The sequence below is a fragment of the Stereum hirsutum genome, assembly GCF_000264905.1.
Source record: "Stereum hirsutum FP-91666 SS1 unplaced genomic scaffold STEHIscaffold_6, whole genome shotgun sequence".
NCBI classification, from domain to species: Eukaryota; Fungi; Basidiomycota; class Agaricomycetes; order Russulales; family Stereaceae; genus Stereum; species Stereum hirsutum.
The window spans coordinates 1,905,542-1,920,266 of NW_006763136.1; the positions used below are offsets into that span (position 1 = coordinate 1,905,542).

Below are 14,725 nucleotides of genomic sequence, written 5' to 3' on the forward strand. Positions count from 1 at the left end.
CAGTTTTCTGTCGTTCTCTACCTAGAGTCCCATTAGTGCGGGCCGGGGTCCTGACATCCGCAGTTGCATATATTACTTCCTATGTCGAGATGGTGTCGTCTTCACCGTGACGAAAGGGGCACAAAATCTGGGTCAACTTATGCAAAGATGACAGACACGCAACATTACATGAGCTGTAAAATAAAGATAATGTCGATCGGCGTTCATCGACCGGAAATGACTGGAGAAAGGCTTACAATGAGGATCACTATCTTTGGGTCCTACATAGGGGTGGATTCGCACTAATTAACACGGTTTCTCCTCTTCACTGTTTCTTGACTATTCCAACGTTCGCATGTGGCAACCACACAAGCACTGGCACGGGCGGAGCACTATGATGGCAGTCCGTCGGCTCCGTCCCTTCACGTCGTTCACCGTTGAACATCGAGCATTCAAGGAAGGATCCTCTTCGATAATTTTGGAAACTCCGTTCTCTAGCTGTCATCCAAAAAAGTCAGCAAACTTGATACAAAGGCGAATCAAAGCCGTCAGAAGAAGCTCGCGGGGTCGCTTTGTCAAAAGGACCATTACCTACTTCTGCAGTTCTATGCGAGTCAGAAATGGCGCGGGTTCCAAATCCGTGCTCGGGTGTAGCGCGGATATGATTTGCGCTCGTTCACCGTGCGGAACTGACAGTACGATCTTCTGGAGTGTTAGTGGTGAATTCCTCGTTCTAGTCGAAGTCGTGTTTATTAGCTACAAATGGGGTTTATGCCATTACACCCACCATATCATCGCAACTGATGATTAGCGAGAAGTTCGGATTCCTGATCGCGAACGTTAACGTTAATGCAGGGATCCACCACGCATTCGAGTATGTAGCGACTGCACTCCACAGATTAATCGGGCACTGTGGGATTGTCGCTACGCCCATTCTGCTCAAGAACGGAGACGGCAATCGACGGTATCGGATTCCAGCCTACATCCCTTCGGGCAAAGTCAAAGGGAAAGACTTCACTAACTGGGGGCAAATCAACAGGGCAGAAATGCAGAACAGATCTAGGCTTTAGGCATGCTGCCAGAGGCATGTTTTGACGGAGGCAGATGAACATACAATTTGGTACCACATCGTACAACAGGACGACCTACACGAGGAAAGAATGATTAGCCAAGTATCACGATATTTCAGACAGGAGGCAGAGACGGCGAACATCAAGTGCTACTTTTGTCCTTGAAGGGGCCAACGAAACCACAATGTCAATCACTCCTGTCTATCCAAGAAGCCCATCCCACCCGCTTTGATCTTCCCCAAGAAGCTCTCGTACCACTTCGCGATCAAACCCATCGGGACTACACTGTCCGGACCCACGATGCCGCTCCCACTTCCAGATATGAACCCAGAGACGTAGTTGAACAGATGCTTGACGATCTTCTCCGCAATGACCGTGGGGTCTATGGGTTTGACAAGGCTTGAGGGTTGATTCGGTGCGGACGCGGAACCTGCTGTGGATGACGGGAGAATGGACATGTGCATGGCTATCTGATCGAGGGGTTCCACGGAAAATCCAAGGATGGCTGTGACGCCTGTGTCCTCTGTGGGTGCGGAAGAGAATGCGGCGTGTGCTTGGGTGGTTGTGGATTGGGAGGAGAATGTGCCCCTAAGGCGGAATATTGCTGATGGCTTCTCGTTCGAGAGCCTTCAACAACGATCATGAGTTTCCTTTGAGAAAATGTGTATGCAACTGGAACATGAACTCACATTCCGAGCAGTTGAAACCCTTTTCCAGGCCAGTAGAAGTGAACAGTCGCTCCATATCCTTCTGGGAACGGTACTAGAACGACGTGCACTTCAGATAAGCTTCCCTTTGAATAACGAATAGTATCGCAGACATACCCGTTCCGAGGAGAAAGACGCAGATGTGGTTTATGGATGTGGCGCTTGGGAGCTCGAAAGCTGCGTGAGTTTCGTCGATTTGTTGTAGGTTTGTCTGCAGGAGGCGACCAGCAACACAGCATCCGAACATGGCTTATAATATACTAGAGAACGGGCGAAATAATTGAGCAATTAAGGTCGCAAGCACAGAGGAAACAGGGCGTTAGGGTTGGGCGAAGTGACGACTGAGGAGAGCTCATCATCGTATGATATCAAGATGCGGGTCTCGTGAGGCGGCGCGAAAAAGCGAGAACATTCTCGACAAAATTGTGCCCGTATTAGGCACGAGTCCTCTTTGATATGCGACTACAACTTGCTCATACTAAACAAACGGGAATCTTATTATATTTGACTCTTGTCGAGGTCCCCTTTGCCTAACTACTTGGTCTTAGCCTATACTACTATGTTGCGGTGGACATCTCGGAGCGCTCGCAAGGACCGTGAACATACCCGATCCTCGCAGTATCATGACCTTGCTGCGACTTCTTCTCTGCCTCCATCATGTCTAGTTACCTAGAAATCCAGCCTTTCACTTTTGACCCTCGCCCAGAATATCCATACTCGCTGTGTATCAAACGCTACACTCATCGAGACCTCTCTGCCGAGCCGGCTGATACTGGCGCTATCACTCTTATTCTTACTCACGGAGTCGGGCTTCACAAGGAGCAATGGGAGCCCGTTCTAGAGGACCTGTTTGGACTGCTGGGGACGGCAAATAGTATTGCTATTGGAGGCGCGAAATTGAAGATCAGAGAGGCGTGGAGCGTTGAGCTACCGGACTGTGGCGATAGTGTTCTCTTGAATGAGAAAGCGCTGAGCGACGGTAAGGGGTGTCTCACTGGTGAGTTCACGATAGCTTTGGACACCAATATATCTCGATATGAGGATTCAGAGGCGATCAGGAGGTCTTTTATAATTCGGTATGGGACGCTCGCTGAGCAAGGTGGCAGGCTGGACTCCGAACGCCACATCGCTTTCCAACCTTGTTCATTGTTCGGAATACTGAACCCATGCTGAAACTCGATTGAACAGACAGGTGGGATATGTATGGTGAAGCTCTTCACATGCTTTTAAGCGGCCGAGGAAAAGGTGTGGAAGTAGATTTTCAGAGCCACAACCTGGTAGCCATCGCCACATCCGTGACTGCTTTATCAATGTTAGTGGACGTTGGCTGCTTCCACATCTGTTGAGTAGTGCTCACCGACCGCCTTACCACCCACTGATGTAATACAGTATCATGACTCGGAACTACTCGCCCACCATTGACTGGCGCGCCGCCATTCTTTTCGAACCTGTGCTACTCAGCTCCAAAGGTGCGCAAAGTATATAATTTCAGAAACTAACCTAGTGACGTGTGCCAAAGGTGAATATAAGATGAGTATACCCGAGGCGAATATTCGAGATGCTTGGGATGAGAGGAACGTGGAACTCTATCAGGTCAGTGTGCATCCTATTAAACAGTAATCGCATTGAAATCCCCCCCTCCCCCCTGAAACCTCTGCACAGAAATATGGTCGAAGAGGGACAATTATTGCTGGACAATCAGAAAGAGTGGTGCACCCAAAATTTTCCGCTACAAACTTACAGAGAGTGAGTTGACACTGGTCTTCGGACTTCCAGCGTCCTGTCAATACTCATCTATCACACAGACCATGACCGCCTTCTGCGAGGCAGTGCCGACGCACCTTGTCTTCGGAAACAAATACGATTATATGTATGATTCGTGGATTTCCTTCAGACCCTTGGACTGAACTCACCCAGCTCCTCACGCAGTCCCAGAGATGACTGGGATATTCTTGTCCACAAGTACGCTGGCGACAAGCTGAAAACAGTGTCAGTCATCGACGGTGCAGGTCATCTGGTAGGCTCTTCGACCCCTCTTTCCCGACGTGATCACTCTTTTCATGTAATGTACATATTGACTGATTCCGCTCCTAGATGATACAGACCGAACCGGCCACCGTCGCCGAAACTATCTGGTCTTGTTTGTGGCATCCATCATCCAAATTGATCACAAGCGACCTCACCGCAGGCAGTGGCTCTCATTCAGAACGCAAGTCAAGGCTGTGATGGTTGATGAGTTCAAAATCTGGTACCCTTCGTCACGCTCTTAGGGTGCCGGTTTGCATATTGTTTCTTTATGTACCTTGTTGGACCTGTAGCACTTAGCTGCTTTGTAACCATGCTTTTATACGTGCTTTTGTCTGAGCCTACGGATCTGAATGCCGAATGTCTTTCTGTCCTGTGATGCCTCACCAGATCTCTCTTTACAGCGGTGAACTCGTAAAGCCGAAGTGGCGTCGGCCGGATTCACCGACAGACAAGGTGAACGCCACAAATGAGTGAGAGTGCTTTCCCCGCACGACGAAGTCATCGGTCGACCGTTGCGCGCCTGAACGCCCATAAGTACGCGATGCTCAACCACAATATAAGTTCTTTGACGCTCTAATACCTCGAAGCTCTCAGCATATCTTTCTTCTTGGTCCAAATACTTGACTTCATCGTTCGCGACGGTAGACACGATGCTCACGCGTAACTTTCGAACTGCTGTCGCCTCCTGTTCTCGACCCCTGAGGTCGGTCGCTCCTGCTGCTCGCAAGCGCTCTCTCGCCACGTCAACCAGTCTTCCGGATAACTTTGTTCGAGTTGTTGAGGTTGGCCCTCGTGATGGACTGCAGAACGAGAAGTCTGTGATACCTCCAGAGACGAAGATCGAGCTCATTGACAGGCTAGGGGCGGCTGGAACGAAGATCATTGAGGCTGGCAGCTTCGTCAGTCCGAAATGGGTACCACAGGTACGTTGTCTTTCTCAGACACATAATTGGTGTGTAGAGCTTCCCGTCCATTTTTTTATGGGTGGTACTCGCGGAAACAGATGGGTGGCACAACAGAAGTCGTCAGCAGGATGAAGGTCCTCCCAGACGTCACCTATCAAGTCCTTATTCCCAACTCCAAGGGTCTCGCAAATGCCCTCTCCCTCCTCTCGTCTACCTCTTCTTCTCCACCTCCCATTACCGAAATTGCTATCTTCACGGCCGCAACGGACGCCTTCGCACATGCGAACACCAACTGCTCAATCGCGGAATCGCTCTCCCGGCTCTCAACCGTCACTCGTCAGGCCCTCGACGCAGGGCTCAAGGTCCGAGGTTATGTCAGTGTGGTCATTACGTGCCCGTATAGCGGCCAGGTGGATTATGAGAAGGTCAGGGATGTGACGAAGGAGTTGTTCGAAATGGGCTGCTACGAGGTTAGCCTGGGGGATACAGTGGGGACGGGCACGCCCGGGAGTGTGAGAGAAATGATTGAGACGGTGCTGCAGAAGAACCCTGTGGAGAAATTGGCGGGACATGTGCGTATCTTGCTCGATATGCTCTACTGGGGGTATTGAGAGTTGATTTGGTCGGTATCACTAGTTCCATGACACGTTTGGCATGGGTGTCGCCAACGCCGTACAAGCCGTCTCTCAGGGTATTCGCACCATTGATGCCTCCGTTGCTGGAATTGGAGGATGCCCTTATTCACCGGGCGCTACAGGCAACGTCGCCACAGAAGACATCATTCACGCTCTCAGAGGCATGTCCTTGCTTCTCTCTTGATTCGTGTCCTAATACTAACACTGTTCTCCATAGGTCTGGGCTACGAAGTCGCTGGCAATATGGACCAGCTTGTTGATACTGGGTTCTGGATATCGGAGAAGTTGGGGAGACAGAATGCGAGTCGTGTAGCGAACGCGATCAGAGCAAAGAGGGTCAGGGAGGCTCAGTTGAGGGAGAAGGAGGGTGTGAGCGAGGCTTTCAAGGCTAAGCTATAGGGCAGTCTTGGATGGATGTGTCGTTCTGAATCTCACAGGGACATCGTATGTCACTTTCCACGCATTATATTAGTGTCTATTGAGGAAGGGTTTGCGTTTGTATTGCCTTAATGGCCAAAATTATATTTCCGTGTACGTTAAAGTATATGGAGCCATGTCCTCATGAAACTGCTTGGCAGGCAGTAGCGCAGAGGCACTAATACAAGTCGCACTGTCGAAAGAAATCACCGTGATCGTCGCCATAGACATCCATTTCCTATGATGAACAACAATACAGACCGAAACCAGGCTAGCGAGGTGCGACCACACCCTCTTGGCCTGTGTGGCATGTAAACGACCTTTTATCAGTTCCCGTCCATCGTGCATCAGTGTCCTCAGCAGGCGGTGATGGTCGAAGCGTAATACGTCTCAGTCGCGGTGACCTGGGTAGTACTGTGGAAGGTGAAGGTACCAGTCCCAGTGCAAGTGTTGGTGTGGACGGTCTCTGTGACGGTGCGAGCCTCGAGGAGGCCGGCCCTCGGTGCACGCTTATCACAAGCAACGGCTGGGAAGAACAATGTAAATTGGTATGAAAGACCTTCAGTGATGTAGACTCATATAAAGCGGCGGACTTACTAGTTACGGGCAAGGTGGTGGTGCTTGTTACAGTTGATGTGGCCACGGCAGTGGTGAGAGTGACAGGGCAGTCACTATATTAGGAGCGAGACTACTGATCAACATAGGCACGTTATGGGGTCGACGAGTTGCGACAAAGACGAGTGAAATATGAGCTCACGCGTGACGGTCTGAGCAGAGACGCCGGCGATAGCGCAGAGGAGCGAGAGAGTAGAAAAGCGCATGATGAATTTCGAGGACGAGCAGCGGAAGTCGATACGAGACTGGATCGTGAATTGGTGTGATCCCTACCGCAATACCGACAACCTATATACCCTGCGAGGCGAGCTGCACATGTCACGAGTTTACCAAGTCCTCTCTCCGAGTCTCTGAAGTTGTCGTTCAGAGATGAAAGATTGACAATTCTGATGTGTTGCTTGAGCACCATACGTTTCCTTGGATTGGCCCGTAGCATATCCCATACTGTTCCAGTGGTGGGACCCTGAATGCGGCCTCCGACGGTTGTGGGCCTGATAAAATGTGCATCAAGACACTTTGAGATCAGAGGTGGCCAACGGCATCGCGGTGCTTTTGCCCAGAGACCATAATGAGCAAGCGCTCTGAATAAGTCGACCAGAAAGACCAAGAGCGACGTACAGCCGTCTTCAAAGCCCAGGACTGTGCTGTATTTATGGACCCAGATATCCAGAGTTAAGAATGTATTGGTCGCGGTGGTAGTTGTTCGATAAGGCTGCATGAACTCTAGATCTCGGAGCCCCCTCCGCTGAGTAGCACCACCTTCATGGTGGCACATTGTGGCCCCGTTACACCGACTCGGAACAACCATGCACAAGTGGAAGTTGAGCACACAAACCCCTTGGTGTTGCTTTTTGAGTCCATCAAGCGACAATACCGACATTGCTGTTCCATCGGGAGAGCGGATTACCGGTCCCATATCCGCTCCCATGTTCATGCCGTTCTCGAACCCTGGTAAGTGTCAACGATCGAGTAAACGTTGTGAGCAGAATCGACATTTATGATCAACCACGGCTTTACGCCTGGACTTCTCTAAGATTTACCATTGGACAAGACAAGCCTGCGTAGAGGGAGTGGAGACAAGATTAAAACATACACGACGAACCTCGAACGAGCCGGTCACAATTCTTCATAATCATACATTTCAACTGCCAAGAATTAGAAACATACTGCGTCTTCAGGCATTCAGACACCGACGGATCCAGAGCTCCATGCTCCTTTGTTCATCCCGCTCTGTTCGTAAGCTGCGCTGCCTGCACGTCTGACATCATTCGAATCAGTCGACGCTCCTTCATGCTGGTCAACACCTCTTCGAGCTTCTTCACGCTTTCCTCCTTCGCAGGCACCCTTCCCGGGTCTTTTTCCATGCATCGAGACAAAAATTCACGGAGGTCGTAAACGCGAGGCAAAGTCGGCGGTTTTTGAGCGGGCTTTGGGTCAGCGTCCGTCGACGTCTGCGTCTCCGACTCCTCCGTATGGCCTTGTGAAGACTGTGCGTCCGCTCCAGAGCTACCAGTGTCGCTGAGGTCGACGAAGCCGTAGTACCCGGCGTCGAAAAAGCTCTGGCTATAGAAGAGGAGTATCCAGCCAGCGTTCACGCGGCGTGTATGTTTGGGGATAATCACGACATTTCTCTCATTCCACTTCGGAGTCTCCTCTTTCCCGTCGACGGTAATGGTGGTATCATCGCGGGATAAGGCAGCGCTGACGGCATACACGTTCTTCCCTGGGAAGTCGATGCTGGATTGGTGGGGGCCCCTGGCGACCGCATAGGGAGAGACTAGGTCGGTGAAGGCACGGACGACACGTTCCAGTGTAAAGAATGGGAGGCTGACTGTAAGACTGTCGTTGTACATGCCGCGCGAGTCGATGGAGAAAGAGTGGGTCGGGGAGAGGCTGACGACAGGATAAAGTGTGAGGAAGAGGTCGTGGAGAATGTAAGAGAGATTCATGAACAAGGTCGGACGGGAGCTGAGGAGTTTGTTCAGTTCGACGAGTCCGATGGATTGGCAGTTGAACAGATTGAGACGACGGAGAGAAGGTATGTCGGTGATGATGCGCTCCAAGGCTGGGATGTCGAGACGACAGTTATGCGATACGTCAAGTGAGTCGACTCTTGGTTTCAGATGTGATACGAGCTGTACGACTTGGTCGGCGCTTAGCTGCAAATGAGAAAGATCCAATGATGTAGCCTCGGAATCAAGCTTGGTATTAGCAGCGAGGATCTTCGTCAGGAGCGGAATTCCCTCCGCAGGAACACCGTTCTCCATGAAAAGGTTGGAAAACATTGCTTTGACGACGGGGAGTCGATCGCGCTGCTCAAGGATCCGTTCAAGCGCAGTCGAGTCTTCACCATCGAAGACAACGACTTTGATTGCGGGGACAATGGAAGTTTCGACAAGGTCTGCGATGTGTGTAGGCTTCTCGGAGTCGTCGTCCTGAGAGCGCTGGTCCCCTGCCTTTGCTCGAGGAGGCGCATATTCTTTCGGCCACGCTTGTGCGAGCATGTCGGCGGTCACGAGAGGTACACCATCAAGAAGGGCTATGGTCTCTTGGACATTCTTCTCGAGGGCATTGGCGTGGTCTTTCATCTTAGGATCATTTTCCGCTTTGTCTTCGATGGGATCTATGTATGGCACAGGGTAGTATGCCCTGCAGTAACTAGTGAGAGCGTATAGTCAGCGTTACACTGATAGGAAGTTCAAGGCCACGAACGTACCGAGAGGCGGTGAGTGGAGTCCACTGGGGGACGTCGCCGGCGGCCTCGAGGCCATAGGTGGACACGAAACAATATGCGGGAGAGGATGGGTTGGTTATGTCAATGACCTACGGACGCTCATCAGCCTGCACCTCCGTAGGAGGACTAAGGTGGATATTTGACCCACCGTTATACCATCGTTGTTGTCTACCGATGGTGTGCCACCGAGTATCGTGGATGTCAGTGACCGCTCAATAAAGACATTCAAGCGATGAACGCACCTCCGCCTCCACTACGCATGTTGGGGTTTAGTATGTCATTGTCAAAGCGAGTCCCACTAGTATAAGGCAGAGACGGATCCTCGAGGTCTACGTTCCATGCTGTGTGCAACAAATAAGATATGTAGGCACAAGGAGCCCAAGAAAGGCTGTCGTGATCAGTCGGGATCGCAACTGGAGACCATCGATCCTGGACGGCAAGCAAGTCCATCTGAATGAGGGTCGAATTGATAGGTTGTTTTGCGAGCGATATGAAGCGATGGGTGGCGCGCAGAGGGAGACGGCCATAACACCACTGATGGTGCATGGCCGCAACGCAGCGATAGCGGATGGATTTGCCATCCTTGGAGCGAACGCGAGCGATGATAAAGACCTGATGGCGCTGACCCATGGGTGCTATGTTCCAGAAGGTGCCAGCGGTAGAGGTCAAGTTGAAGAGAGCAGTAAACCAGTGAGAAGAGAAGCCCTGGGCTATCGTGTAATATTTATACGATCGATCCGAGAACAAAAGGATCAGGAAGACCAAAGGCAGACAATGCAGAACCTTGTTTATCGCGATGACGTGACTCTGTCAACAGGAGCAATTATCGTCAACCAGAATGTTATAGAAAGCCAGTCCAAGTTTCCCGTGAGCAGAGTAGCCTTGAGGAAAGTATGTTAGCAGTCACAGAACAGAGCCTCCTGGGGAGGAGATAATGCTAGATGATGGGTTGGGTGAAGAGGACTTCAGTGGCGTAAGCACTTCGCCGGTGTCAACCTTTTCCCCTGGGAAAAGGTTCCCGAAAAGGCTCCCGAAAAGACTGTCTTTTCGGGTTTATTTGTGGCCCAGAAAATAATATGTTTATAATTCGGAAAATGTAACAGAAAGAATAGCCTTTTCCGGCAACTTTTCCACTCCATTGTTACTGAGGAAAAGCTTATCTTTTTGTGGAACAAAGGGTGTTGTTTGCTTTCAGGAAAATTTAATCTTTTCCTAGCACCAAAAGGCTCTGAAAAAGTCATGTTTTCCAGGGTCTTTTCAACAACTCAAAAGGTAATGTTTTCCAGAACGAAAATCCAGCATTTTCTTGAGCAGAAAGGTGATCTTTTTGTGGTGTGGGCACGGTGTGGGCACTCAGGTGTGGGCACGGGTGGGCACTGTGTGGGCGCGGGCACGACATTTTCCCCCACAAAAAGATCACCTTTCTGCTCGGGAAAAGGCTAGATTTTTGTTTCATAAAATATTTCCTTTTCAGTCGTTGAAAAGGCATTGGAAAAATCAACATTTTCCAAGCCCTTTGACTCTCGGAAGAGACTGTGTTTTCCCGGTGGTAAACAAAGGCTTTTATTCCACAAAAAGAGAAGACTTTTGCAGAGAACGATAGAGCGAAAAACGTGCCGGAAAAGCCGGTCTTTTCTATTCCATTTCCTGGGCTGAAAATACAGTATTTTCTGTCATGTAATTACATTGGAAAAGACAATCTTTTCCCCTGCCTTTTTGGGGACCTTTTCCCAGTGGAAAAGGGTGCCACCGGCAAAGTGAAGTACGTACTGAATAAATCGGTGCCACCTTGCGCAAGATTTGAAATTACGACGCCACCGCAACAGGCGATCTTCCCGGATTTTCTGCCTGTCCTTTACTGCTGCCAGCTCCAAGACTATCATGTATAGTCGAACCATCTCGATCATGATACATTCTGAGATCTTGGACCTCCTTAACAGCAGAATCAACAAATGTCTCAAGGCACTCGCAGAACTGCCTCCCCCTCGTTGTATCAAGGCAACATACTCTCATGGAGTCGCTCCACAGCGCCAGTTCCAAGACTTGAAATATCCTGTTCATGACGAAAGGCTTGGGCACGACTGCTCCTTATCCTCGGTCTATAAAACCTGTCTGTGTAGCGTCTGTTGCTGGTGTCCCGCTTCCCCACACATCTCTGGCTGTATCGCTCTGCTCACAACTCCGAGTCACGACCAACTGCATCTTATCCGTGCAACGAACCTTGTTAATCTTACCTGGAAGTTAAAGAATTAGTATCTCATCCTATTCATCTCAAGCTTGTGTCATGATTCCTCCCATCCTGTCCTGTGTTTGCCTTCTTGCCATTTTCCCTCCATTCTCCCAGGCGCGGCCATCAAGTCCAACATTGCGAGCGCCACATCTCGAAACGCGAGACGTGACCAACTCGTCGAAGGCAGGACTTGCCTGGGCCAATGGGAAATGGGTGGATATGAAGCAGTATGAGAGTACAGGAAAAGTTTCCTGGTGCGTACTACATTCTTGCCGTCCGGATCCAAATAATTAACGGGGCTGCGCTGAACGACAGGTATTATACGTGGGGCCCTGACCCAGTTGACGGTGCTACTATTGAGTTTGTCCCAATGTTCTGGGGATCCAAGGACATAGATGACTGGCAAAGTTCTATCAACTCGACCATCAGCGAGCTCGACGTCAAAGCCATCCTTGGATTCAACGAGTTCGTCGTCCCTTCTAGCTTCCACCACCCATTCAATTGTTCCGGCGCCACAGCGTTATTAACTTACATTCATAGGCCACAACAGTCTGGCCAATCCAACCTCACTCCCTCTGACGGTGCCTCCCTCTGGCAAACCTACATCGAACCCCTCAAATCCGCCAATCCATCCCTGCGACTCGGATCACCAGCCCCGTCAAGCGCGCCTTCCGGAAAGACCTGGCTCCAAGAATGGCTGAGCGCATGCAACGGCGGGTGTACTCCGGACTTCATCGCGTTGCATTGGTACGATGTGAATGCGACGGCCTTTATCGAGTATCTAGAAGATTTCCACGATACGTTTGGGTTGGATCTGTGGGTTACGGAGTGGGCTTGTCAGGTGAGTGAGAGTTTCGGTTGAAAGTTGGGTGGCGGTGGCGGGTGGCGCAGTGTACTTAGACCTGGAAGCTAATTGCAACTGCTGTCTCGAACTTTTATCTAGAACTTCAACGACGAGAATGCTCAGTGCTCACAGGAAGATGTAGAAGAATTCTTGAATACCACCCAGTCCTACATGGACTCTTCGTCTTTCGTCGAACGATATGCCTGGTTCGGAGCCATGGAGAACCTTCAAGGAGTCAACACCGTATGTTTCCACCAATCCCTTCAGACCTCAGATTCGTCATATCGAAACCTCCATGCCGTCATGGTTTATGTTCCATAGCTGACAATGAGGCACGGTTATATAGGACAACGCACTCATGGACTCGAAAGGCGATATCAATGACCTGGGCGAGCAATACATCGGTGGAAACGCTACGACCCATTCGAGCGGTGCTCCTCCCACGTTCGACCCCACCCTCGGAATGATAACCTGGGCTATGTTTACGACCGTCGCTGTGCTGTCGTGGTAGACGGAATAGCGATGATGGACTATTTTCTTTTGGATTTATGGACTTATATTCACGATGAGGGCGTCGTACGTGTACGACGTCAATGTTATGACTTTACCTTTGCTTCAATGACTTCTCCAGTTGCTGTAGAGATGATACACTGGCACGTATTCTCTTGATACCCTTCTTGTATACCTACCTAATATCGATCTTGGTCAGATGTATATACCATTACCTTTACGCATATGAATATCTTCCGTGTTGATGATCGTGATCATGGTCCGGTGCTGTCCCTGGTGGCTTTACTCGAAACCGCCCTCTGGAATACGAGAAAAAGAAGGGATCTAAATATAACACTTATGTGCGGTAAACTATATTCTTGGATGGGCCTGACGAGACGTCTGTATGTACCGACATAAAATCGAGGGTCGACAGTGAGACTAAGTGGGTCGAAGGCCGTCCCTTCTGTCTTTTCCTGCCGATGGTGTGCCAAAACTAAAATCCCAGGAGGCTATTCTAGACCGCCCAGCTTCGCCACAATTTTATCCGACTCGAGTCCTATGGCGACATTGAAAGAACCCAAATGTGGCTGACCTTGATTCGTCAGTGAGTGGGCCGCACAAACAGTAGCCCAAGGAAGCAACGGACGGCTCAACACGCCAGGAGGCTAGTCGTATCGTCATCTTTTCGGAGTGAGGATAGGTATGCAACCTAAAACCACCGCCAAGAAAATATGGGCCGGACGCTGTGGCAAGACAGACAGTCGTCGACACAAAGCTGTCTCGTCCGTTATGTAGAGCATCATTGTGGGTTCTGGCTCCAACATTGTCCAAACCTCGTCGGCGGTGCGTGTGGTTCAACATGGTCCGTGCCGTGACCCACCAATGGCATTGATGATGACAGTTGGCACCACCGTTGACGCCTGCGGAGAATCCAACCAGTGGGAATCACTAGAAAACAGTAAGAAGAACACATACTTTAGGACGCGGTCCGGGGATTGAATACATGTAGAAAAGACGAAGTTGGGAGAGAGTTGACTAGCACGGGCCTCGGAGATACTTGCTTTAGCCTCGTGTGAGCTCATGAGAGCGTACCCCAATCACCGTGTAAAATATGTGCAGGAAACTAACGTACAATCTTGGATGTCGAGGATGAGCAATATTCTGACGACAAACGTGCAACATGGTGCTACTCGGTTAGACCCTCCATGCGTGGCATCAACTTTCAGGGGTCGGTTGTCGACACATATGTATGGGCCACTGCGTGAGGAGAAGGTGCGTGAGCGAGATCGATTACCGACGTACAAGTAGGGAACTCCTAGGTGCTCTAGAGGGTGCTGTTTACCTTTATGGTGACCGTCGCTGATCCCGCAACAAGTGGTGTGAAAAAAAATAGATCTAGGTGAATGGCTGTGTGAGCGTGAACACGCAAGCTGGCCGGGGCAGAAAGGCACTTCTGGGATGAAAGGGCAAGATGAAACCATTGTGCGTCAGATGGGGCGGTCCTGAGGTCATGAAGATCATAAAGTGTGCATCACTTGCCATCTTCCATTTGGTAGGCGGTCTGCCGTTATGTACCATGCGCGGCCTATGAACACCCGCTGCCAGCACACGGATAAAGCGCAACGCAACTCTAATTGCTGGTTGAAACGTGTGAGTGGATGGTGGTCAGGATATTTCGAGCTGCAAAACACACTTGAAGCCTATGTTTGCGCCATTCATTGAACAAGGCAAGAAGGCGCGGATGTTCCATTGTCCTTCTGGCGAAAAGATGGGGTCATTCCGAGTCGGACGGGGACCTAGAATAAACTGACGCGTTCGAACGAGCCGACTAAAAGACGAGAGAGGTGCGTTTGGAGGGGTAATAGCGACCACGGTGGACGAGGTCAGAGGTTGTTTGTGGACGCCGTGTTGGTCCGTTGAGTCCGAGTTGAGTCAATTACCCCGCATTTTGATCGCTGCCACGTGCGGCGAATTTGCATTACGAAGAGTTTATAAGATCGGCGGGACGTCGAGTTCCTGGCCGAACGTATAAAACCTTCTCGCGCGCATTTCTTCATCGCGCTCTTCCT

General features: G+C 50.4%; 5 protein-coding genes across 5 annotated transcripts; 3 read left to right on the forward strand and 2 right to left on the reverse strand.

Moving 5' to 3' along the window:
• Nucleotides 1-1,077: 1,077 nt before the first annotated feature.
• Nucleotides 1,078-2,073, reverse strand: STEHIDRAFT_146916 (DUF775-domain-containing protein). The gene is made up of 3 exons (XM_007303742.1): nucleotides 1,874-2,073; nucleotides 1,739-1,811; nucleotides 1,078-1,676 (listed from the first exon to the last, which is right to left on the reverse strand). The coding sequence occupies exons 1-3, from the start codon at nucleotides 2,001-2,003 to the stop codon at nucleotides 1,241-1,243; spliced, it is 639 nt and encodes a 212-aa protein (XP_007303804.1). The 5' UTR covers nucleotides 2,004-2,073; the 3' UTR covers nucleotides 1,078-1,240.
• Nucleotides 2,074-2,259: 186 nt separating this feature from the next.
• Nucleotides 2,260-4,101, forward strand: STEHIDRAFT_121183 (uncharacterized protein). The gene is made up of 8 exons (XM_007303743.1): nucleotides 2,260-2,753; nucleotides 2,945-3,068; nucleotides 3,146-3,225; nucleotides 3,276-3,349; nucleotides 3,419-3,502; nucleotides 3,562-3,626; nucleotides 3,686-3,773; nucleotides 3,851-4,101. The coding sequence occupies exons 1-8, from the start codon at nucleotides 2,414-2,416 to the stop codon at nucleotides 3,980-3,982; spliced, it is 987 nt and encodes a 328-aa protein (XP_007303805.1). The 5' UTR covers nucleotides 2,260-2,413; the 3' UTR covers nucleotides 3,983-4,101.
• A 190-nt stretch (nucleotides 4,102-4,291) lies between these two features.
• On the forward strand, nucleotides 4,292-5,925 carry STEHIDRAFT_121185 (aldolase). Its single transcript, XM_007303744.1, has 4 exons — nucleotides 4,292-4,707; nucleotides 4,788-5,261; nucleotides 5,326-5,485; nucleotides 5,542-5,925. The coding sequence occupies exons 1-4, from the start codon at nucleotides 4,435-4,437 to the stop codon at nucleotides 5,721-5,723; spliced, it is 1,089 nt and encodes a 362-aa protein (XP_007303806.1). The 5' UTR covers nucleotides 4,292-4,434; the 3' UTR covers nucleotides 5,724-5,925.
• Nucleotides 5,926-7,467: 1,542 nt separating this feature from the next.
• STEHIDRAFT_168294 (uncharacterized protein) lies at nucleotides 7,468-9,720 on the reverse strand (the record flags this gene model as incomplete). Its single annotated transcript, XM_007303745.1, has 4 exons — nucleotides 7,468-9,005; nucleotides 9,073-9,179; nucleotides 9,239-9,258; nucleotides 9,333-9,720. 4 exons carry the CDS (start codon nucleotides 9,718-9,720, stop codon nucleotides 7,577-7,579), a joined length of 1,944 nt encoding a protein of 647 aa, XP_007303807.1. The 3' UTR covers nucleotides 7,468-7,576.
• Nucleotides 9,721-11,374: 1,654 nt separating this feature from the next.
• Nucleotides 11,375-12,675, forward strand: STEHIDRAFT_110769 (glycoside hydrolase; the record flags this gene model as incomplete). Its single annotated transcript, XM_007303746.1, has 5 exons — nucleotides 11,375-11,574; nucleotides 11,636-11,785; nucleotides 11,861-12,161; nucleotides 12,264-12,407; nucleotides 12,511-12,675. 5 exons carry the CDS (start codon nucleotides 11,375-11,377, stop codon nucleotides 12,673-12,675), a joined length of 960 nt encoding a protein of 319 aa, XP_007303808.1.
• Nucleotides 12,676-14,725: the final 2,050 nt, after the last annotated feature.

Bases quoted from the DNA above. Each gene is read 5' to 3' on its own strand.
- STEHIDRAFT_146916 (XM_007303742.1), bottom strand. From the start codon at position 2,003: ATGTTCGGATGCTGTGTTGCTGGTCGCCTCCTGCAGACAAACCTACAA. The intron at 1,812-1,873 runs GTATGTCTGCGA...ACGTCGTTCTAG, and splicing joins CGTCTTTCTCCTCGGAACGG to TACCGTTCCCAGAAGGATAT. The intron at 1,677-1,738 runs GTGAGTTCATGT...TCGTTGTTGAAG, and splicing joins GGGTTTCAACTGCTCGGAAT to GCTCTCGAACGAGAAGCCAT.
- STEHIDRAFT_121185 (XM_007303744.1), top strand. From the start codon at position 4,435: ATGCTCACGCGTAACTTTCGAACTGCTGTCGCCTCCTGTTCTCGACCC. The intron at 4,708-4,787 runs GTACGTTGTCTT...TCGCGGAAACAG, and splicing joins GTCCGAAATGGGTACCACAG to ATGGGTGGCACAACAGAAGT. The intron at 5,262-5,325 runs GTGCGTATCTTG...CGGTATCACTAG, and splicing joins TGGAGAAATTGGCGGGACAT to TTCCATGACACGTTTGGCAT.
- STEHIDRAFT_121183 (XM_007303743.1), top strand. From the start codon at position 2,414: ATGTCTAGTTACCTAGAAATCCAGCCTTTCACTTTTGACCCTCGCCCA. The intron at 2,754-2,944 runs GTGAGTTCACGA...TCGATTGAACAG, and splicing joins CGGTAAGGGGTGTCTCACTG to ACAGGTGGGATATGTATGGT. The intron at 3,627-3,685 runs GTATGATTCGTG...CTCCTCACGCAG, and splicing joins GGAAACAAATACGATTATAT to TCCCAGAGATGACTGGGATA.